We start from the raw sequence: 23,876 nt of genomic DNA, 5'->3' as shown, positions 1-23,876 counted from the left end.
AAAGTGGAGATAAATCAATCAACTTGCCTAGGAGAACTTTAGCATCTTCAACGTCAAAATCACCATCGCCATCTGTATCGTATGCCACCAGTTTACCTACAGCAGCAACAAACACAGGTGAGCTGAGTGCTCCTCTCTTAGTGCTACAAAGACACATTGATTATTGGAACATGCAGCATTCAACATGTAGGATTGATACTGAGGAAATGCACCAAGATGAGTTTCTTCCTAACACTTATTACCCGGCTGTGATTGGTCAAAACCTGATAAACAAGCTGATCGCACATTAATCAAATCAGTCCACAGAGAGGATCTTGTTTCACTCCCACTCAGCCTGTTGACACTGTGGTATAACCGTTAGTGTGGTCTCAGGCTGGGGGACTAATGACAGTCAGCCTGAGGAGCTACTGGACCCCCAACCATCTCTGATAGAGGGGGAACATCCAGAGCTGGAGAGAGCCTCTCTAACGGCCCTTTTCCACCGGCCCTGCTCTACTCGACTTGACTCGGCTCTACTCGGTTTGTGTTGCGTTTCCACGGGGCGCTGTACCTCGTGTCAGATACCAGCTTTTCGTACTCTGGTTCCAAGCGAGCTGAGCCGATACTAAAAAGGTGACGTCGACAGACTGCCGCTGATTGGTCACTGATTGGTCAGAGAATGTTGGCACCATTTAAAAAAAAACGGCATCTGTAGGGGAGAACGGGGTTGGTTGTCACACGGGTTGGTTGGCACACTCGTTATATCTCGCCACTAGAGGGCGCTGTCTCTCAAATTGGGGTATGGACATTTCTAGTTCTGTCTTCTTGCCTTTTTAAAAAGATTTTTCCCATTAAAATACCATTGTGACAACCAACCCCATAGTGTGTGACAACCAACCCCATAGTGTGTGACAACCAACCCCATAGTGTGTGACAACCAACCCCATAGTGTGTGACAACTAACCCCATAGTGTGCGACAACCAACCCCATAGTGTGTGACAACCAACCCCATAGTGTGTGACAACTAACCCCATAGTGTGCGACAACCAACCCCATAGTGTGTGACAACCAACCCCATAGTGTGCGACAACCAACCCCATAGTGTGTGACAGCTAACCCCATAGTGTGCGACAACTAACCACATAGTGTGTGACAACCAACCCCATAGTGTGTAACAACCAACCCCATAGTGTGTGACAACTAACCCCATAGTGTGTGACAACCAACCCCATAGTGTGTGACAACTAACCCCATAGTGTGTGACAACTAACCCCATAGTGTGTGACAACCAACCCCATAGTGTGTGACAACCAACCCCATAGTGTGTGACAACTAACCCCATAGTGTGTGACAACCAACCCGATAGTGTTTGACAATTAACCCCATAGTGTGTGACAACTAACCCCATAGTGTGTGACAACTAACCCCATAGTGTGTGACAACTAACCCCATAGTGTGTGACAACCAACCCCATAGTGTGTGACAACTAACCCCATAGTGTGTGACAACCAACCCCATAGTGTGTGACAACCAACCCCATAGTGTGCGACAACTAACCCCATAGTGTGTGACAACCAACCCCATAGTGTGTGACAACCAACCCCATAGTGTGTGACAACCAACCCCATAGTGTGTGACAACCAACCCCATAGTGTGCGACAACCAACCCCATAGTGTGTGACAACTAACCCCATAGTGTGTGACAACCAACCCCATAGTGTGTGACAACCAACCCCATAGTGTGTGACAACTAACCCCATAGTGTGTGACAACTAACCCCATAGTGTGTGACAACCAACCCCATAGTGTGTCACAACTAACCCCATAGTGTGTGACAACCAACCCCATAGTGTGTGACAACCAACCCCATAGTGTGTGACAACCATCCCCATAGTGTGTGACAACCAACCCCATAGTGTGTCACAACTAACCCCATAGTGTGTGACAACCAACCCCATAGTGTGTGACAACCAACCCCATAGTGTGTGACAACCATCCCCATAGTGTGTGACAACCAACCCCATAGTGTGTGACAACCATCCCCATAGTGTGTGACAACTAACCCCATAGTGTGTGACAACTAACCCCATAGTGTGTGACAACCAACCCCATAGTGTGTTTCAACTAACCCCATAGTGTGTTTCAACTAACCCCATAGTGTGTGACAACTAACCCCATAGTGTGTGACAACTAACCCCATAGTGTGTGACAACTAACCCCATAGTGTGTGACAACTAACCCCATAGTGTGTGACAACCAACCCCATAGTGTGTGACAACCAACCCCATAGTGTGTGACAACCAACCCCATAGTGTGTGACAACCAACCCCATAGTGTGTGACAACCAACCCCATAGTGTGTGACAACCAACCCCATAGTGTGTGACAACCATCCCCGCCCACCGTGAGACGGTACTCAGGCTGGTAGAAAAGAAACCCAAACTGAGTAGAGTCGAGTCGAGTAGAGCTGGAACGGTGTAGTGGAAAAGGGACTTTAGCTGCTGATCTCTACAAAGTCACTGAAACCTGAAGAGATAACAGCAACAATGTTCAAAGACGAGACGTTTGACTCGTTTATGTTTAAAAGGTGAGTCAACGTCAAAGAGAAGGAGGAAGTCCAGCTCACCCTCGTTCACTTTCATGTGAATCTTAAGAAATAAGCAGGATCAGGTTTTAACTTGACTGTGCATTGAAGGGTCAACTTGTTAATCTCTAGAGTTAGTGGCCGGATAATAAGAGAGATGATGAGATGCAAATTTGGTGAGGCAGAAGAAGCTCTTTAAGAGGAAGTGAACTCGCCAGGGTGCATTTCCTAGCAGGTATGACAGAGAAGTTATGACAGCCTAATTGATCTACTTAACTAGTTCAAATGAAGTCTTAACATCTTAAAATCAACACACAAACATTTAAATACTAACTGAATAGGTTCACAGATGAATGTAAATAAAGGGGTAAGGTGAGATGAGTTGGGTTACAGAGAAACTTAAAATATCTTCATGATAATGGAACATTTGGGCCACAGATGTTTCATCAGCATTAGGTGTTTTTCGACCACAGGAACTTTACCCCTGAACTATGTGCGTTTCGACCAGAGGTACCAGGGTCTAAATTCAGTTCAGGGGTAGATAATCTCCCCCCTGAAAAGCCCCTGCCTGGTGGGTAGTTTTCAGAAGGTCCTGGGACTTTCGGTTGAACATAATGGTGTTTGTGGAGTTTACACAGCTGTTGAAACACAGAGGGAGTTCCTGGTACCAGCCTGTGGTCGAAACGCAGACAACAACTGGGGCACAGGAACCTAGTTGAGGGGAAAGTAGTTCTGGGGGTCGAAATGCACCTATTGAAATCCTCTGAAGCCCTTTTCTGCTCATTACTATGACCTGAAGCTTCTCTTTGGAGGTGTTCACTAAAAGTGTTTGAGTCTGTCAGCTGTGTGGAGTTATGGGTCCATAAGACGTGATTGACGTCAGGTTGGACTAGACGAGGCTTTCGTATAAAGAAGCTGTTCCAACTTGGAACTGGTTCTACATTTTTGAGATATGTGGATTTGATGAGGCACGGTTCCAATTTTCTGTTCCTAGGAGCAACATAAATCCTCGTCACATTTTCACAACTCACTGTCAAGATTCACTGTTAATGTGAACCTGATGAATCTTTAACTTTACTCTCCAAAGATTTTCAAGAATAGACCAGAGGACACACTAACGCTAAATTTAAATGGAACCCAACCCAAGACAAGTCCCCTGGATATAAACCATTAAATATGTTCACCTAGTGCTGGGCGATATTAAATATTTTATCACGATAACATCCTTTTTAATATCAGCCGATATCGATAATTATCACGATAAATATCAAATCATGATTTCATTTAAATTTAAAGTCAGATTTTAGCTCCTGAGTGAAAATTGAAGACGGTCTGTTAGCTTGTATCTGGATTTAGTTTTGTGATGAGCTTCTTGGTCCAGAACCAGCAGACTGAGGGACAGTTTTATCCACTAGTCAGTCAGGATGCTGAACTGTCTCCCTTTTCTGCCCCCTCTTCCAGACTTAACCCGGTCACTGATATAAACTGTATTTTATCCTTTTTATTAGCTTACTCTTTTTAAGTTTAGCTTATCTTTTTCTAGCTACTTCTATGTTTATCGGTTGTTGTTGTTGCTAGGGTCAGAGAAAGAAACGTAATATCAAATCCTCTGTACGTCTGGTGCATGCTGCAGTTTTTGACAATAAAGAAGACTTTGACTTTGAATCCATCATTTCTGACGGTGCTAACAGGAAGCAGGTTTTTAATGTAAGATGAGATTTTTTGTGAAGTTTTAGTTTATAGAGTCTTATTTTATCAGATTGAGGTTATTTCCATAATTTGATTTAAATTACAACAAACATATATCAAGTTGCGTTCTGTGTATCAGTTTAGTAGTTTCGTTTAGAGTTTTGCTCTCCCCTTTTAGATTACTGAGGGTTACAGGCAGAGTGATGTCGTTTCCCACAGTGCAGTGAATGCATCACGGCCATTCAGTGCTTAGAAATGCACAGCAGGAGTTGTCTCTGTGCTCTTCCTTTACTCACATCCTGAAAGTATATTTAATGAAGCGTGTGAAGTTAATAGTTAATGTGGAGTTGACTCAGTGTCAGACTAACCACTCTGCTTTGAGCTGCTAGGTTTTACATTTTCTTGCTGTGTTTACATTCCGCTCTGAACGTCTTTAAGCCCCGCCTACCTCTCACCCTCCAACATGATTGGCTGTGCAATGCAGTCTTCTTCTTGTGTCTAATGTTGGGTGGCAACTAGCGTTTAAGGCTCATTAGCCCCCCCCTTTCCAGTGGTTGGGAGGTGTAATTACAGGTTTATTTATATCGAACATTTGTTATATTTATAGAGAAAAATGATATCAATATTGAATTATCGCCCAGCACTATGCTCTCCATTTAAAATACATTTTTACAGTCTGTTGCAGTTAGTGAAAATATTAGTGTTTGGTCTGAAGATGTGAAGGTTGGGTTCACTAAAGGTCGATTCATTGAACACAATCTGAACTACTAACAGTCTATGAAGGAATCAAATGAAGAAATGACTCGACACTTAGACGACAACAAGAACAGAATCATTTCTGTGAATACAAGACCAACGTGTCCTGTGATTTTTACCTTGCAAGGCCTCAGACAGGTTAATTTGTAAGCCTTTAGCCTTGTCTGCATGCAAACACAAAACATACAGAGTACCATTAGAAGATCACAAACAGAACAGAATCATCATTTGTACGCAGATCAGAGTCACAGTCAGAGGAGAGTGTGTTTAACATTCATTATTACAGGTGCAGATTATTGACAGGGAGCTGGGGATCATGCTGCTAACAGAGGAATGCATTAGAGACGGTGAGTACATGTCGGTCCTTGTGATAACTGAGAGGTTGGTGGCTCCGAGAGATGTTCATGAGATGATGCGGCAATGAGTATCATCAGAGTGAAAGATGCTGTTCTAAAACAGGGGCTGAGCAGGGGCTATTTCCTGATCCTTGTTGCTTTGTGAGGATTTATTTTGGATAAAAATCCAGAGAGAAGAATAAAGGAAACTGAAGGTAACTAATAATTTAGCCTCTTAATTCATCAAGGCATCCAATTTATCATTTCTCTCAGTCATCAGTCTGCTGTTACCCCCCCCCGCCCCCTGCTGTTATCTTTGCTGTATGGCCAGACAAACACCACATCAGAAGGCCGACTAAGACAACAGTAAAGCCTGGCTTAAACCCCTGAGTCTCTGTACTCTCATGTCTGACCTGACTCTCACAGCTGCATGTTTGTTGGGCACCAACGAAGGCGTCAGATAAACAAACACCTGATTAACAATGAAAGCATTATGTGTTCCGATTCGTCCTCGTTAGGCTCCTGATTGTAAAGACGTACCTTTAACGTATTCACTGATGTAAGTGTTCATCCATAAATGTACCTGAATGTGTCTGTAGGTGTTGTCAATGACTCCTTTGAGAAGGTATGGCTGACTCTGGCTGTGTTCATAGATTATCCCCCTAATGGCCCTGTCACGCCTTGATGATTTAGCCAGCGTCTAAAAAAAAAATGATGCACGCTGTTATACGCCGTAGTACGGCGAGTAAGTCTGCAGCGTATGGATCGATCGTTCACACACGTAGAGCTGTGTGCCTGCATTTGTGTGTAAGTGTGAGAAGCCTTGGAGCGCTCACTCAGTGTCAAACAGCAGAGCCTCTGAAACAGAAGCTAAAGCCAGCATAGGCGTTTTTTGACCGCAGGAGCTTTACCCCGGAACTATGTGCGTTTCGACCGGAGGAACCAGGGTCTAAATTTAGTCCAGGGGTAGACAATCCCTCCCCCTGAAAAGCCCCTGCTTGGTGGGTAGTACTTTTCAAAGGTCCTGGGACTTCCTGTTGAACGTAACAGTGTTTGTGGAGTTTACACAGCTGTTGAAACACAGAGGGAGTTCCTGGGAATGCAAACTAGTTTAGTTTTTTATTAAGATTTCAAAATATTTTATATCACTTTTTTCCCTCCATACGTCACTGGCCTGATTTGCACAATCTACCCGGGACTTCAGCCCGCGGTTGAAACGAAGACAACAATGGGGGAACAGGAAGTCTTGGTGAAATGCACCGCATGTCAGAGTCTGGTGGTGTTCAACGGTAAAGCTGCTGTTGTTGAATTCAATGAAGTTCAAAATGTGACGTTTTTGAAAGCACTGCAGTCAATAAGTGTAACTCCTTCTTGTAAAGAGGCTGTGTTCCTGCTGGTTTCACTACTCTGTAAGAACATGATGAGCCGTTGAGAGTGTCAAAGAGAGACTGCAGAGTTTTTAATAACACACACCTTTTTTTTTTAATCACCAATGAAAGTGCATCTCGTTTCAGAACGTATGCATCGTCACTAAAGGAGCGGCAGCCTTTTTTATACATTATTAAGCTGCTGCACGCTTTGCACAAGTGGACTATAGTTGGGCATAAGTTATGAATATGTATACGCCCAACAATGTCAGCATTTTAGAGGCGTTTTCATACGGCGGGAAAACGCTGGCTAAATCGTCAAAGTGTGACAGAGCCATTATAAATGATCGCCTCAAGCGTGTGACGTCTATCAGCTCCACCATCCCTAGGGTCAATGAGTTGCTAATGAGCCAGCTGGGCGGCACACTTGGGGAGCATTATTCTATTTAATGCATTTAAGCAATTCCATCACTGTCACATGTTGCACAATGCACGGGTAAGGAAGCCATTAAAATGATCAAACTGTCAGTCAACATTGTTCGTCTGAGCTCAAGTTGAAAAAGCATCGTCACAGAAGGCAGACGATGACTCCACTGACTCTTCTGTCTGCGTGTTAGCGGCTGATTTGCACACTATAAATGATGAGTATGTTAAAGATTGGAATAGTTGCAATGGAGAAAGATTGCAACTATCACTGCAACACATGCATGGTTGAGAAGCTTCATGTATGTTTGCTTAGGACTGCCACAATAAGAACGTTATGGTTTGACTGGTTGAAGCTCATGTCATGGACGGATGGCGTGTTCACGTGTTCGTGGACATGAGATGTGAAAGCAGGGAATAGCAGGTCGGACATCCTGAGAGGAAAGGTGCATGAAGAGGAAAGACAGATAATGAAATACACACAGCTTCAGTGTAACCTTTATATACTCACCGAGGACTCCCTGATAGTCGACCAGATCGAAGTACACCACCGCTACAGACGTCCAGACACCCAGCAGGGCGAGCACGATGAACCAGGTGAAGAAGCTGCCGCCGCCGGACCCAGACTCGGACTTCTTCCCATTCTTATTGGCTGATTGGGCTTTAGCACCATCTGAAACACACAAAGGAGAAATGATGCATGAGCTTAGAGTTATCTCTTTCAACACACCCACTGACATGATGGTTATATATTAATAAGGAAGAGTTAAGTGTAGAATAAAGTCATCAGTAACGGCAGACTGGTTAAAATATGAACGTTTTAGATGCTCAGTTCTAAAACTCTTTTCAACGACAGCTACAAAAAAACTCTTCCTTTTAATTCAACAGACAAATATGCGTCTGGGTAAAGTTTGGGGGATTTTTTCACCAAAGCACCATCTCATACACACTTAACATGAACTAAACATTTACACACAGGCACAAAAACAACTGTATGCAGAGGCAGCAGAGTGTGTGCTTTGCCCCTCCCCTCAAACATCATCATCAGATCCTCCTAAGGAAGCATCATTCCATCTGTGGTGTGATTATTCAACCTTAATGTGCAGAATGCAACCTAAAGTATATCTAATCAGAGCGACGGGTCTCTGTGTGATGGAGGTGAGTGGTGAGGAAAACTTGAGGTTGGGTTGTTGTGACTGGCCCGATGCTAACTGGGCTCACGCCATCACTGAGACGCAACAGGTTGAGTCCAGCTCAGCACAAACATGAGCACAGTTGGGACCATGGACATGAAAAGGAGAACAGACTTTAGCCAGTGGATGTCCTGAATTCTCTGAACGTCACTATGTAGAGTTTTGAATATAGATTGAGCTGCTCTTGAGGTTAGTCTGAAAGCCAGGGATACAGGAATGCTTCTGCAACTAAATGCAGTAAAAACTGAGTAAAATAGATATGAAGATTGAAGTTGGACTTTAGCAGACAGCTGGTGATTATTCCTTTAGTGTGGAAGAAGAGACACCTGATATCTCCAACTGTAGTGAGCTCTAAGAGCCTGAAGCAGAGAGGCCGAGTCGACAGACTGTCAGAACCATCTTATGGCTCGTTTCCACCAAGCGGTCTGGTATGGATCAGTACAGTTCGGTACAGGTCAGATCGGTAACGCCTGATCCTGTTTCCATTTCCACAGCCAACTGTGCACTACAGGGCAAAGTCTGCACCTCCGCGGTCGACCATGGAACGCTGTTTCTTGACGCCACTTTCCAAACAAAAGAGGTTCTCTTCCTGAAGTCCACTGGAGATTTAAACATGGCGGAGTTATGTGCTGTTCTTTATTACCGCTGTCACACAGGAAGTAACGATTCCTTCGACCAATCAACGGACTGCAGTGTTTCTAGCTCCACCTTCTGGGGTCGGATCAGTATGTCGGGAACCCTAAACAGAAGGGTACCAAAGAGGGGGACGGTACGGCTCGGTAGTTTGGGGACCTGTCCCGGTTTTAGTCGATGGAAACGCCACAAAATGCGTGCCGTACCGAGAGGAACCGAACTGAACCGCTTGGTGGAAACGGGGCTTTAGTAACACCCGATATCTCCAACTGGTAACTCGTCCTTCTATATCTCTTTTACTCTACTCATCACATTCACACACCGCTGAACAACAGTGGGAGCAATTTGGGGTTCAGTGTCTTTCCCAAGGACACAGAGATCGAACCGCCAACCTTCCAATCGATGGTCGACCGACTCTACCCACTGAACCACAGCCGCCCCTACTGCAGCTTCAGGCTTTGTGGAGCTAGCCAGGCTATCTTCAGCTTCATGGTGCACCCATTTGGTCTACTACCATCCAGGATGTGCAGCTATCAGACACATCTTCCCCCTAATTAATATGAAATGTTTTATTAGTAAACTTCAGAATCACAAGAATCTACTGTACTCTGAACCCTCAGCACTGACTCTGGGGGAAAAGGCCACGAGGCAACTGAAGCAGAGACAAATAAACCCCATCCAAGAAGCTATTCCTGGGCTGTAACGGCATCCCACAATGAACGACGGGAGAAAATAGTGACAAAGGAAACGAACAGGTGGTGCAGTCGGGAGGCATGGTGTCGGGTCAAACTCAGTGACTTTCTGAAAGAGCAGAGCTCAAAGTGATTACATGGAGCGAACACTCCAGAGAACCACTCTTGAAAATCATTCTGCACGGACGAATATATACACCGCTCAGCAAAGAGAGAAGAAGAAGACAGAGGGACCTTGATCCTCAAAATATGACAAAACTCAAGGACGTCTTAAAGGTACAGTGTGTAGAAATGGGAATACTCAGATGATAGAAACGCACCCTTGCTCACCCCTCCTGTCAGTGAGGGGACGGTGGCCTCACAAAAACAACAAAAAAGGAGGGTGCAGTGATGAAGTATGTTTGCCAGATATTTGCTCACACACAGTCCATCAATGTCCTCCAACAAAACACTCACTGAGCCAGCAAACATCACACACAACAGGTTTAGCAGAAGACTCCTGGAGTCTCAGAGGGCGACACCCTGACCCCGCTCTATACCTCAACTTCACTCCATCCTTCAACCGAGTCATTAAGCCAGCACAATGACACACACACACACACACACACACACACACACACACACACACTGCTGTCCTCGTCAGCTCGCTCGTCACCCTCCAACCAAAGCTGCCTTCACCTTGGATTTCCCCGGCTATCAGCGTGGGGATGGCCGCGGTCACCGGAGGGATGGCGGTATCGGCCACGGTTGCTGGATCGCCCATCCCTGCAGGTCGACGTCTCGGTTATCCGACTAACTGAGCGAGAGGTGAACCCACGTTATAAAAAAAGAAGCACAGCCGTCTGCTTTCTTTCTTTCTCCTCTCTGTCCACACTTCTGCTGCTGCTCCTCCCCTCTTTCCTCTGCTATCTGCCACTTCTCCCTGCTCGGTCACTTTATTTCTCAGATCCTTTTTTAAACTCTGGAGGTCAAAGACATCTATTTATAGAGCTGTTGCAGCAGCTGGCCCTGACACAATGAGAGAGAGGGGAAAGAAGTGATGGGGCTCTGCCAGCGTTACACAGCTACCCCAACAGGGGAGGTATTTCGCTTCGTAGTGGCAGAAATTAAAGTCCCACTGGTGACCCTCCGTGTCTGAGGAGGTACGATGGAGGTTACAAACATGCACGGTCTCACTGAATGTGAAAGGTGTTGAAGGAATGAACGGTTTTATGATCAGCCTGTTAAGCAACAAGCACCGCCACCAACGTGGTCCAGGTGGAGGACCACCTGTCCCCCCCAAATGAAGGATGAGGACTTGTTAATGGAGTTGTTTGGGAAGGATTCACTTCACGGTGTTGCTGGTTGGTTACTTAAGAATTATGTGGCGTCTCCAAAATCTAAATTTGCTGTATATTTCGACATAGTCAGACTTTTCCAAAGGATTCGTCCAATCTCTAAATATCCGTTGTCTTTGCATATTTCATCCTAAACGTTAACACATAAGCACGACGTCCTCCATCCTCTAAACAGCCTAACAGGTCCTGTAATCCTGCAGTTAGCACCTGTAATGGTGGGGTCTACCACCATTAAATGTAATGCTTTGTTGGGGAGTTAACCTGGCTCATGCAGACTGCTAATCGAGTACAAACGGCCCGTTTTCATCGCTAATGGCTGGACGTGCATTCAGGCCCTCATACGTGTATTTACCTATCATATAACAGAAATGCACGTATTTCTTTGTTTACAAAAACAACTAAAGTTATCTAAATATGTCCGTTTCATTTACTTTAGTCCAGCTAGCATTGTTGTGAATCTTGCATACAGAATCTAGCTGAATTAGCTTAAAGTTGTTTAACATGCTCTGCTGAATGAGACCCACCAAACTGGTGTGCATGCATACCTCTGTGGATACCGTGGATCCTCAATATGGCAAAAACCTGAATTCCCTGCCTCAGATAAGGGCTGGTCTTAATTGCGTTTGGCTCTTATCTATCCCTGGTTTTCAGTCCAGTCTGATGCTCTCGTGGTTTTCGTGCACGTTTAGTTTTTGATATATCAAATTAGGGGTGTTGACTGTTGGTAGTATGCAGTATGTACTTCATACTACATACTATGTTTAAAGGTAGTCTGCAGTATGATTGTTCTGTTGGATCTGGTCTGCAGGATGCTGGGTCAGGCGTCGCTGGATTTCAGGTTTTGGAAGCTTCTTTAATCTTTAGCATCACTTATGATTTAAAAATTAAGAAGTGGTTTATGTGGAATTTAATAATTTTCACAGCACCTAAAAACAAAGAAGAAGAGTAACCGTGGCGCTGTGCATTGTGGGAAACTGTGGCAGACTGGTCTGCTGCAACTTTCCAGAATCAGTAGACATCCAGGTAGTTTTGGCATACTGCAGATTTTGCTCTTGTTCACATACTATACGAGTACGTACTGCTAGTATAGTAGGCGGTTTTAAAAACAGCAGCTGTCCTGTGTTTGGTATATGTTATAGTCTTAACTATATGTCTGTGGAGAGTTACAGTAAAGTGGTTGTTACTGCTGTAATGTGGCTGACTGTGCACAAGTGTGTTTGTAAAAATGAAGTATCTCCTGACAGACACACAAATCTATAGGATTCAACCAAGAAGCAACCTCAGGCCAGGAGAAATTAAGCTAATGCACAGGAGCTAAAAACTGCAGTTCCTCAAGTGTCCACTTGAGGGTGGCTGCTGAAACATAGACCACATACACATCCATTCAAATAAACATGTTTACAGCCTGTTTCAAAAAAGTATTTAGGTCTTAGAGCTCATTTTTCTTTTGACACTGTAGGGGGAATTAATGTTTTCATGACTCAGTAGTTTTTAAGATACTAAAATTACAGCTTTTGCAGCGGCTGATTTGACTGACAGGCCGGCACACTGTGGCTGTAACTGAGCAGGCTAAACCCGGCCTCAAATCCACCTCTGTGCCTGTAGTTCAGTCATCCAAAGTTTGGCTGAGTCAGCGTTTTCAATATGAGGCATGCTGGTGATAAACTCAGGAACTCAGCTTCAAAAACCAAGTCAGTCTACGTCCAGGTTTTAATGTGAGAACATTGAAGTCCACAGAAGTTGTTCTTATCTGTCGGAAGTAACATTATGTCATTAGTGACGCAGTGTGCCAACAAAGTGAGGAAAAGGGATCAGGTTTGACAGTTTGGCTCAGCTTCACCAAAAAAAGATAACGACTCAGCAGAGAGACTCACTTCACAGAGCGTCCACTCCTACATGCTGATTTATTTAACATGAATGCATATTTATAACTGACATAATTACAGCTGAAAATTGTTAATGCTATAAATAAACGAGTCACTGAGGAAGAGAGAGTGAGGGAAGTAAAGGTGTGAGGTCCTAATTACACAGAGAGGAGTTGTTGAACAGGTCATGAAACAGGTTCTAATTTCTTTAAGAGCCAGAGGGGAGTATTATAAAAGGCTCATGTTTAAAGTGGACTGACTTACACTCAATATCTGTACAAACTACATTTAAACACCTTGAGATGATTAGACTGATGAAGACAATGGGACTGAAGATCTCACATGACATGACAAATTGGTGCAGAAGACACAAAATAAAGAGTTTCATGATCAAAATTACAGATCTGACTGTTTTAACATAATCTTGCTTATTTTTTAAAAAAAATTGGTAAAAATGTTCTTGTGATGAACATCTGCTGACTCAGCTTTACTGCAACCCATCCAGTTAAGACAAATGAGCCACATTCAGCTGATCTCTGGCTGCTCTGAGGCGAGCACTCCTGCAGGAACGCCACCTTGGAAACACTTCTCAAACTCAAGCGGAGACATCCCCACAGAGAGCATCACTCAACAACAGACAGACCCGAAAATCATGCAGAAACATACCTTTCTGTGCTTCTATACAATCCATGGTGACACTGCCTCAGAAGCTGATCCACACAAACAAACCTCCTGCACGATGAGGAGTCGACTGAAGTGAATAAACCTGAAGGCTCTTCCACCAAACAATGTAAAACAAAAGAAACTCTCTCTCCCTCTCCCTCTCTCTCTCTCCACGCCCTCCTCTCAGAGAGGCATAGTACACATAGTTCAGTTTCTCCTCTCAGGTCTTATGTAAGCCAGAACGCCTTCCAGCACATCTCACTTTCCTCTGCTGTGCATTATCTTACCGAACCCGACCCTGCACTCGCTTCAATTAAACATCTGCTTTGAAGAACTGAAGAGAGAAGACGGGGACTCAGCAGGGGACCCCTCGAAATGGTTTCACGGTCTAGATTTCATGCAGAGGGAGCTGTGTGTGTAGAAACTGTTGGAGGGCTTCATGCAACAAATTCCAGTTCTTACATAAAGGTGGCCTCGAGGGCTTACTTATAGCGAGCACGTATACATTTAACCGAGGTAGAGCTCAATATAATCATTCACAGAAATGGATTACAGACGTCCACCAAGGAGGCGACTGAGCAGCTCTTTAAGTCGGACTAATGCTGGTGGTCTCAGGATGATGGCGTCCCCAAAAAGGCAGGAGAGAAATCTACAGATATAACAAGAATTAGCCCGAGCGGTTTGCTGCTCTGGAGAACCTGGCTCTGATTCAACAGCTGTTAGATTTGAAGCCGTGCAGCATAAAGGGCAGTTCTGCGTTTTACTCCTAGTTTAAAGCTAGGGTTGGTAGTCTTGGAAAACTAGCATGAATTTGAATGTAGCATTTCCTCAGGACTCCGTCAAACACGGCTGCTGTTAGCACTCACAACTGTCATGTTAGCATTATCCAGTTGTCCTGGTGACACGACATCAGGAGAAAAGTTATAACACGTGTAATAATGTAACAGCTCTACTGTTTGTTAAACATGTTCAGTGTAGATGTTCTTAATTCCTACAGTGTTGACAGTCAGTGAAGGCATCAGGAGAGGTGTAGAGTGTGTGAGCGGGAGAGAGGAGAGACAAGAGGAGAAGGAGGAAGGAAGGAAGTTGGGAACATAGCGAAGAGGAGGAGGAGAGGAAGGTGGAGGACGGGGTAAAGGTAGCTGAGTGGAAAAGGGCGAGTAAGATTTGCTCAAGAATGAGGAAAGGAGGTAAGGGAAGGAAGGGATCAGGAGATGAAAGAAGTGGATAGGAGACAAAAGATGAAGGAGGAGAAGTAAGATATGAAGAGGAAGACTGAAGGAGGGAAAGAGGAGGAAGATGGAGGATGGAAGAATTTAAGAGTACATTAAGAGAAGGAGAGGACACAGGAGTTTGAGAAAGAAAGGAAACAACAAAAAGGAAAGAAAGAAAGGAAACATCAGGAAAGAGATAAAAGTAGAGAGCTTTTTAGACTCTGATCCGGACTACAGTCCTGAGCAAAGCCCTTCATGGGGTCAGAGGGGACAGGCCTGAGGTGGAGCGACAGGGGCAGTCAGTAGAGTCAGGGGAAGCAGAGGCAGGAGACGGGGAAATGTACGATCTGCACTCTGAGGCGGGCAGAACGGCAGGACGGGATTTGATTGGTTTAAAATTTTGGCTCCCAAAAACAGTAATTGGTTGGCGTTTTCCCAGGTTTACTCCGGCTGTAGATAGCAGCTCCTTTTACCTCTTTTTTAAGAACACATTATGTATTGATTACCATCAGGACATAAAGATCATTTTAACCAGTGTAACAAAAAGTGGATGTAAATCTGACGACAACCCCAGCTTTAAATCTTACTTTGGTGGATGCATTTGTATTTATTCAATTTATTTCCAAGAATGCATGAAGTAAGACAATACTGGTCTTTCATTTGAGATGTCAGTGAGTACGACGTCCCACTGGTTAATGCATTTAGGACAGCAGAGCAGGATTTTGTGGTCACGCCGAGCCCTTTACAGGAGATATTTGACGTGCATCGCTCGTCATCTCTTCTTGTGACACAAAGACTACTTCAGAAAATCTTTTAAACCACTGATCTAAACTCAGCACAGTAGAACCAGTGATCAACTGTGGACTTTTGTGCACACCAGGAAGCTGCATCTGAAACCGTCACTCATTGGTGCAAATGTCTGAAGACGTAATCAATCAAACTATTACACAAGTCTCTTTGTGATGCGTTCAGGATCCGGTCGCTCTACCGGTTCTCTTTCTACTTGTTCATGCAGGTGTCAGGAGAGTCACGAGCGACAGGCAGAGGCCTGAATTGAGAGTGGTATCAGCACAGGGTGGGGTCTACGTACACAAGTCTACATTTCAATAGATGCATTAAATAGATCAGGCTGATTCTGAGAGAGCAGGTTGGACCACCATGAGCTTCTCTCCAGCAGAGGAAGCTGGGAAAGACTGAAGTTTACTTGAAAAGCAAACTCCTTCAGGCCAGCGACCAGTAACCAACAGCTTGGGCGTGTGTGCTGGAAGTACAGGTTTGGTTCAGTGTGCATGTGTTTCACATTAACTGGATATCTGTATCCATCAGGGACGTAAAAGGTACACATTCGAACTCTTACAGGACAGCATTTTCAGGTTGGTGCAGATGTGTACTGAAGCGGTTTGGTGCCAAACTACAAAGCTGTTAAAATCCAAGGTCCCCATATGGACTGGGAAACAGGAGCAGTGATCCTGGCTGTGTGTGTTTCAGTGAGGAGTGGGAGGGGCAGAGCGAGTGGAGCAGGGAGTGCTCTCTGTGATTGATTGATGATGTCTGAGGAACACTGAATACGAGGTATTTATTAGAGTTAAAGTTTCAGGGGGAGTAAAGATCATGCAACTCTTCTTAAACTCCATTCTGATTATAATCAGCTTTGTATGAATTTTATGACAGTTCACTGTTTTGTTTAGAAACTAACGAATGTGTGTGATCTGTTTTACGGTCTGTCTTTTTCTTTTTTATTAAACTACAGTGATGTGAAGTTTCAGAGAAGTCTGAGCATGACTACAGGAGCATCAACAAATATGAATATAACACAACATTTGTTTTTTTCCATTAACTACTTTAGAAAGTGAGCGTATAATAGAACATACTTTTAAGATAAACCTTTAAAATCCTTTTTATTGCATTCTAACATTCTAATACATTTTCAATTAGAAGCCATTATCATTGAAATTAACATGAAATTTGGCTCCAAATATTTCACTTAATGTGTGAAAATATGGAAAGAAGTTATAAAGAATTTGACTTTATTCATGAAGCTCCAGTTTGTTGAGATGCATCAGCATTATGTGACGAATACATCCACCTACATTTGGCACTCTGCTGCGTTATTTTTAGATCCTGCATTATTCTATTTTTATATAATTTTTCAAATGTTTCATTTAAAATGTTAAAATGAACAAACTGTGAGCACACGAGCTTGAAGCTGCACTTTATATAATATGTAAGTCCTTAAAGTTCTAAATAAATAAAAAACATTTTATATGTTGTGTTTGTTTACCTTAATTAACCGAACTGAGACAAATTTAATTAATATTTTAATTCTAATAATTAAATCTCTAACGTTCCTTGTTTTTCTATCAGGGGTTTGATTGGCAAAGGATACAAATAGGAAATGCATGGATGGTGAATCACAGCACACCTCAAAAGTTTAACTTCATTATAAAATAACTTCCTAGTTGTGCATACTTGAAACAGTATCTGCATCCTCAGCTCCTTCTGCTTCATAAATAAATGGTTTTAGTAAAACTGTAGACCTTGAGCACAGAAACATGTGTTAGGTCTGTTATGAGAGTCCAAACTATGCACATTAAAACCTTCATTTCCAGCCTTTTTGTGACCCTCTGTGTCTTTTTGTTGTTTCCAGCAAACTGGAGAATCAGGAAGAAGTTAAATTAAATGAATATTTGAACAAACCTTTTAGCACAATTACAACATTTATTTAAATAGCTTGTCTGTAGTTTAAAAGTATATATCTGTTGATTTATATCCGATAAATTATTTGATTCTCATGGAGGAGAAAAATACCCAAATTGATCCTACTCAAACAGTATTTATTTAAATCATATTTTATGGTAGTGTAATGAAAAGTTAGACCGGGCATGTCTCTAAATCAGTGTGTGAAGAAAAGAAAGAGACGTTCTTTTTCTGCCAGCTGAGTATTTTTCTATCAATAAGTTCAGGAGTACAAACATTATAATTAATATTTAGCTATATAAATTAACGTTTTCAAATTAAGTAATATTAACTGAAGAGTGGACCTCACTGACATCACAGCTGGCGGCCATCTTTGTAACAAAACATGCAAAAACAAGGCGACCATAAAAATGTCCTCACACTTTTAGCTGTGACATATCCGAAGCAGTTCATTTAACATTTCCAAAGATCGAGCATGGAAAATACTTGAAATTTACATCCCTAATTTAAAGAGATTTACCTTATTTGTTTTAATATTTAACACTTTCATTTGGGAATCGTTCACTTTCCATTTCTCTAGAATTGCTCTGAAATTTTCCAACAAGGTATTTTTGTACAAGTTGCTGAAAAAAAAAGTGTGCAGTGGTTTTATTTGAGTTACAACACCTTAAAAATGAAAGAGGATTACTTTGTTTACAAAGAAATATAAGAGACAAAATATATATTGCAACTGTCCATATCTGAGGACTGAAATAAAATAATAGTTATTTAAATTTTGAGTTTAATCCAGTTTTCTTGGAAAAAAGTGAGTGAATCGTATCGTGGGTTGAGTGTATATCAATATGACTTTTCTAGAGTTCTGATCTCTCATTAATGTGTTCATCCAGAGCAACATCTCCATGCACTCGTTTAAATACTGTCCAAACTGTAGAAATATCAGCTCAACTGTTTTACTGTGTCCACTGTCCAGCCAGCTGTGGTGACTGTACAGATGAGTTCAAGGTGGCATGTTATTATGTAACCCGAGCACATCAACTGTTGCAGCATGCTTTTCAGGCAGGCGTTTGTTTAAACAGTACACCCCATGCAGAGGGGCCACACATGGCTCAGCATTAAGCTAACGTGTCTGTCACATATGTTTGACCTGAAGAACCTGAAGGTGTCTGAGGAACTCAAACTCAGTGCAACATTTTCAATTCTCTAATAAACAATCCCTGAGCAGCAGTCTTCTACAACCTGATGAGGTCATGAAAAACGTGCTGTAAGATTAAAATGCAGCACCAAGCCAAACATGAACCCTGACACACACACACACAGAGATAGACACACACAGCTCAGCAGTAACATGCAGGGGTGACATGGTGATGTTTCCATCTGCAGGGCTGAATTCAAAACAACTGCAACTCTGCAAATGCAAGGAACACAACACAGCATCACACATCTGTCCCAGAGGAGCAGACCAGGCTGTTACCCTTTCTGCTTTCCATACTTCCAGCCCTTTGGAGAGGGGAGGAGGAGGAGGAGGAGGAGGAGGCCTGAGGGAGTGAAATGATACACAACGCAGAAAAGTTGAAAAAGACGAACAAGGAGAAGACACAGCGACCAAACGCAGAATATTCATCCCACTGTGATCTATAATTGAATCAGTGATAAGCTTATCTGGACACAGTTGAGTGTGAAAACCTCCTCAGTGTTTATCGGCATGTTTGATCACCTGACTTTAAATTCAGTGTTTACTCTCCTCTCAGGCTCGACTGTGCAAACAAGAAGCAAATGTTTGAGGAGAGGCACAGTCGGTGTTTGATCGTGCAATGTAACACAAATAAATTAAGTCTGGAGTGTGTGAAGCTTTTCTCTTACACTCTTTCATTAAAAAAAAAAAACACACACCAAGCTTTAAAAAAAATGACTGCCTGAATGAATAAATGAAGTTCCTGCAGACTGCTGAACTCCAGCCTCTCCTGGACCGTGAATTAGCCTCACATTGTTGGTACAAAGAACTTGCAGCCTGTCTCATTATGATAACCAGCATGGACTGTTGGACTACACATACATGCATTGGGTGCTGTGGTGGGGGGGGCGGGGCTACGAGAAGACTCTCACAACTGAACATTTTGTTCCCTGGGCTTTCTAACTAAACTGACTGCACTTTGATCTGCAACATTTGACATCCTGAACTCTGCAAATCATGCTTTAAAATCATAGATAAGGATGCTTTGTGGTGAGATATACTGCCTTTTAGTGTGCGCCGACCCTCCATTCATTTATATGGATGCGTTTGGATAAACAGACGCACGAACCATAATCCAAACAAAGCTTCATAATGTGTGTGTGAGAGAGAAAGGCCCCTAACAGTGTGCTCCACATACACTCAAATGAAAGCAGGAGGGGACTTTAGGGTGATGTGCAGCCTGTAAAGGACAGAGTGTCCTCAACATGGACTACATCCTCCTTATAGTTTGAATCCACGACCACGCGTAAAAGCCAGGGTTTAACTCCTGCACCATGATTCAAGAGAAATGCAACATGCGACACATTTCATTCGACTAAATGTGTTTCATAATCCTCCCCACAGCAGCATGGAATACATAAATCAGTGGTGGACCATGTGCACACTGCTTTACTGAGGGATTCTTGTTTATTGATGTGCTGCAAAGATGCGCAGTGAATGTAGGCCACACAGCTGAACACTGGAGTAGCATTGCGCCACGTTAGCATAGCCTGGGAGTCTAACAATCTCCCCCCACAATGGAGCTTTGAATTACAGCATATAGCTGCTGGAGTACAAGGCTGAGAGAGACCCCCACGAGCCACGTATAACCCCACCCACGGCATCTTATATTGACACGTGAGCATTTAGAGAGGGGCTCTACTGAATTGGGGGCGGGGTGCCTCGCAGCCAGTTCGCAGCCTCGCAGTGCATAAACCTCCTAATGTTGGCGCAACTCGACGACCCATCAAACCCCCCCCCCCAAAAAAGAGAGAGCTGAGATTCTGCACACAGAATCCTCCCAGGCCGTGGAGCGGAACTCTGGGAATTAAACCCCGCACGAAATAGGCCAACTTTAACTCTGTCGTGCGAGTGGGTGCTCCACTATAATCCCAATGAGCTGAAGTCGCCATTGTCACTCAGCAGATGAACAGCTGGTGTGTCCACGAGCAGAGGGTGTAACTCTAACAGTAGAGTTTAAAATATGTAGTAAAGACACACTATGTGATGCCTGACGTCGTGCGTAAAAGGTGGGCTCATATTTGACCCCCTTTACGCATCAGGCTGCGTTGGAATATGTGTTGACATGCACCAAGCAGAGAGTTTAGGTAACGCCATAGCTGGACCAGAGCGCGCAGGACGCACAGTTTTAACCTTAAAGGTCCCCAGCAGGGTGGGACTGGATGAATTCTGAATGACCACCCCCTCTGACCCTCGCTTAACTTTGCGAGGCCTTGCAAGTGAAAGCTAAAACGCACATCCATTACTGCAACACACACATACATAAGAGAGAGAGAAAGAGAGCTGCTGACACGCACCTTTAGCTTTGAGCACTTTGGCGTTTTTCTTTGCAGCCATGGCGAGTCTCTGGAAACTGGTTCTGGTTCGGGTTCTGCAAAAGGGGGGAAGCCGAGGAAGATGGGCTTGAAGTGGCCGAGGGCTGTACTTGCAGCAGTCAAAAAGAAATAGAATTCTCTACCTCCTGCCTCATAAAACTCAGGCTCACAGGAACGCCGTCCCCTTAATGAGTGGCAGTTCTCTCCTCCAATGGAAGAGCTGCTGCGTAAAGGTGGGCGGGGAGGGAGGGTTTCTGGACCAATGGTGTTCGAGAGGCGTCGAGCTTATTCAACTGTGTGGATAGTCTTATGTTGGCCCCTCCCCCTCCACCTCTCTGGAACGTGGCAAGATGGTAGACGTCTGTCCCAGCAAACTGCTGCTGCCATGCTGAGATCACATTGTTAAACCATCACTCTTTTAGAAACGACTTAACAGACCTCCTCCTTTTGGGTAGAGGACACTGAGAGCAAATGACCCCTTTCATCCCCTCACATATCTGACTCATCACTGCAGGATTAGAGCATGTTGAATCAAAGTGACTGAGCTGTGTTACATACTCCACAGAGTCTGATACAGCAGCTGAATTAAACTCAGAGGTGAATCCAGCATGCTTAAACTCAGCTCTCTGGAGGTAATTGCTCCGTTGATGTTATCCACAGACCCTGAAGCACATTCTCTCTAAACAGTCAAACCAAAAAGAAGAAAAGCAGAAAGTTGACTTATGTAGATAACTTTCTGAGCAACCTGTTTCTCACACACACAAGACGCCCTGAAGACCAACAACACAGTGTGTTTTGTAAACTGGTCATTTCTATGCATAGCTTAATATTCTACACCGGCTGCTGCTGGACTATCAGCGCACACACCCTCCCTCAGAGCAGGGAGCATTTGGTTATCTCCCAGGCCTATCTCACATTTGGTCAGCTCACAGACATCACAGCCCCCGGGGCTGCATGTGGGAGGGGAGGGGGGGGGGCTGCTGCTGGGAGGACAATTGTTCTCATATGATAAATGCTTTGAGTACTCACAGTGAGTAATCACTGTGTGGAGAGGAGACTGATGTAATCACCTGAATGAAGTGGAATTTGCATTTTGGTTGAATGTCTGAGTGGAGGAGTTTGAAGGGCTTTAAGTAAGCACTGTAACCCAGATGTAGACTCTAATGTGAAGGGATCCTGTCAGCCTGAACAGGCTGATTTTAGGGAGGGATACATGTCACAGAAATCCTGCAACAATCCTGTCACCTGTTACACTTGATAAGTGAGGAAATCTGGGACACTGCAGGAAATGTTCTTCTACTAAACTTATTCTAAGGAGGTCAAAGTGGATCCAAAAGCAAATAAAGAGCAGTTAGTGACTTTAGAAAGAAGAACCAATGTCTGTCAAATGTTCTTCACAGCTGATGTGATCTCTTGCTCTTTACGACAGATTCCTCTTCCTCATCATGGCAAAAGTTGGATCCATTTTTAACCAGGCACTAGTGTGGTTGACAAATAAGGAGACATTTAACTTTGTTCAAACCATAGACTGAATAAAATATGGATGTAGTATCCTTGATGTCACCCATCTGTTTCTGAAGCGCTGTTTTGAGGCCAATCTGCTGCTGTTGAGCATTTGCAATTTAAAGAGGTGGGCTTTGAGCCTCCTAGCCAACAGCTACAGTGTCCCCACCTGTCAATCAAGTCAGCTGTGCCTCTCATTGGAAGACTCATACTCTTAATATCTTAGAAAGTGCCGCATTAAAAAAAATTCACCCCCTCACAGTGTGTGCCGATCAAGAAATGATCTATCCAGTCTACCCTCGTCTTTTGAACCAGGCTGTAAACATGTTTATTTCTGCTGTAAAGATCGGCTTCTTTGCATTGGTGTGTATGTGGTTTCCGGTACTTCCTGGCGGCCAGCCTCAAGTGGATCCTCGATGAACTGCAGTTTTTAGCGCTTCTGCATTGGACTCATATTTTTAGACCGGAGGTTGCCGCTTGGTTCAAACCTTAAAATATGAAGCCCATGTGGATGTGTTGGAACCTGTAGTTCATGGAACGTCCACTTGAGGCAGAAACACAGGAAACCACATACACACCCATTCAAAGAAGAAGATCTTTACAGCAGAAATAAACATGTTTACAGCCTGGTTCAAAAGAGTCTTCCATTACAAGACGCACAGCTGACTTGATTGACAGGCGGGAACACTGTAGCTGTTGGCGAGGAGGCTCAAAGCCCGCCTCTTTACGTCCCACTGGCTCGACAGCAGTTTGGTTGAGTTCAACATTTCCAATATGGCTGCCGCCGATTGGCCTCAAAACAGCGCTTCAGAAACAGCTTGGTGACGTCACAGATACTACGTCCATATTTTATACAGTCTATGGTTCAAACCTTAAAATATGAAGCCCATGCAGAAGTGTTAAAGACTGCAGTTCATCGAGCGTCCACTTGAGGCTGGCTGCAGAAACAGAGGAAACCACATACACACCCATTCAAAGAAGACGATCTTTACAGCAGAAATAAACATGTTTACAGCCTGGTTCAAAAACGGCTTCAGTCTGAATAGCTCATTTCTCTATCGGCATAACTGTATGGGGGTTGATTTTTTTTTATAACTCAATATTAAACTTAAAAGTTTTGCCCAAATAAGGGCGTGGCTGATTTGACTGAGCTGTTAGCAAGGAGGCTGAAGGCCCGCCTGAACTCCACCTATTTGCTTCCCACAAGGTCGTCTGAAAGTTAGGTTGAGTCAGCTTTTCAGGCAGGCATGTCCAAACTACGGCCCGGGGGCCAATTGCGGCCACAGGTCCATTCATTTATGGCCCCAAGCTTCCATCTTAAAAAGTGTTATTTATAGCAAAGAAATTAATCTCATTCTGAATCATCTGTACATTTGCAGCTTATTCCAAGAGCACAAACA

General features: G+C 43.7%; 1 protein-coding gene across 3 annotated transcripts in view; it reads right to left on the bottom strand.

Moving 5' to 3' along the window:
• The window catches only part of asph (aspartate beta-hydroxylase), a 47,569-nt gene extending 26,407 nt beyond the window's left edge, over positions 1-21,162 (bottom strand). Inside the window, exons 1-4 of one of the 3 annotated variants that reach the window (XM_034703950.1) lie at positions 20,956-21,162; positions 7,645-7,806; positions 5,128-5,172; positions 28-96 (exon numbers count right to left, since the gene is read on the bottom strand). In XM_034703950.1, coding sequence (XP_034559841.1) covers positions 28-96; positions 5,128-5,172; positions 7,645-7,806; positions 20,956-20,995 — 316 coding nt within the window. In that variant the 5' untranslated portion in view covers positions 20,996-21,162. The remainder of the gene's footprint in view (positions 1-27; positions 97-5,127; positions 5,173-7,644; positions 7,807-20,955) is intronic. The other 2 variants (XM_034703951.1, XM_034703952.1) reach the window with 2 other exon arrangements.
• Positions 21,163-23,876: the final 2,714 nt, after the last annotated feature.

Source organism: Notolabrus celidotus, chromosome 15, assembly GCF_009762535.1.
Source record: "Notolabrus celidotus isolate fNotCel1 chromosome 15, fNotCel1.pri, whole genome shotgun sequence".
Taxonomy (NCBI): domain Eukaryota; kingdom Metazoa; phylum Chordata; class Actinopteri; order Labriformes; family Labridae; genus Notolabrus; species Notolabrus celidotus.
The sequence above is the reverse complement of the archived record's forward strand: the minus strand, read 5'-3'. Positions and strand labels throughout refer to the sequence as shown.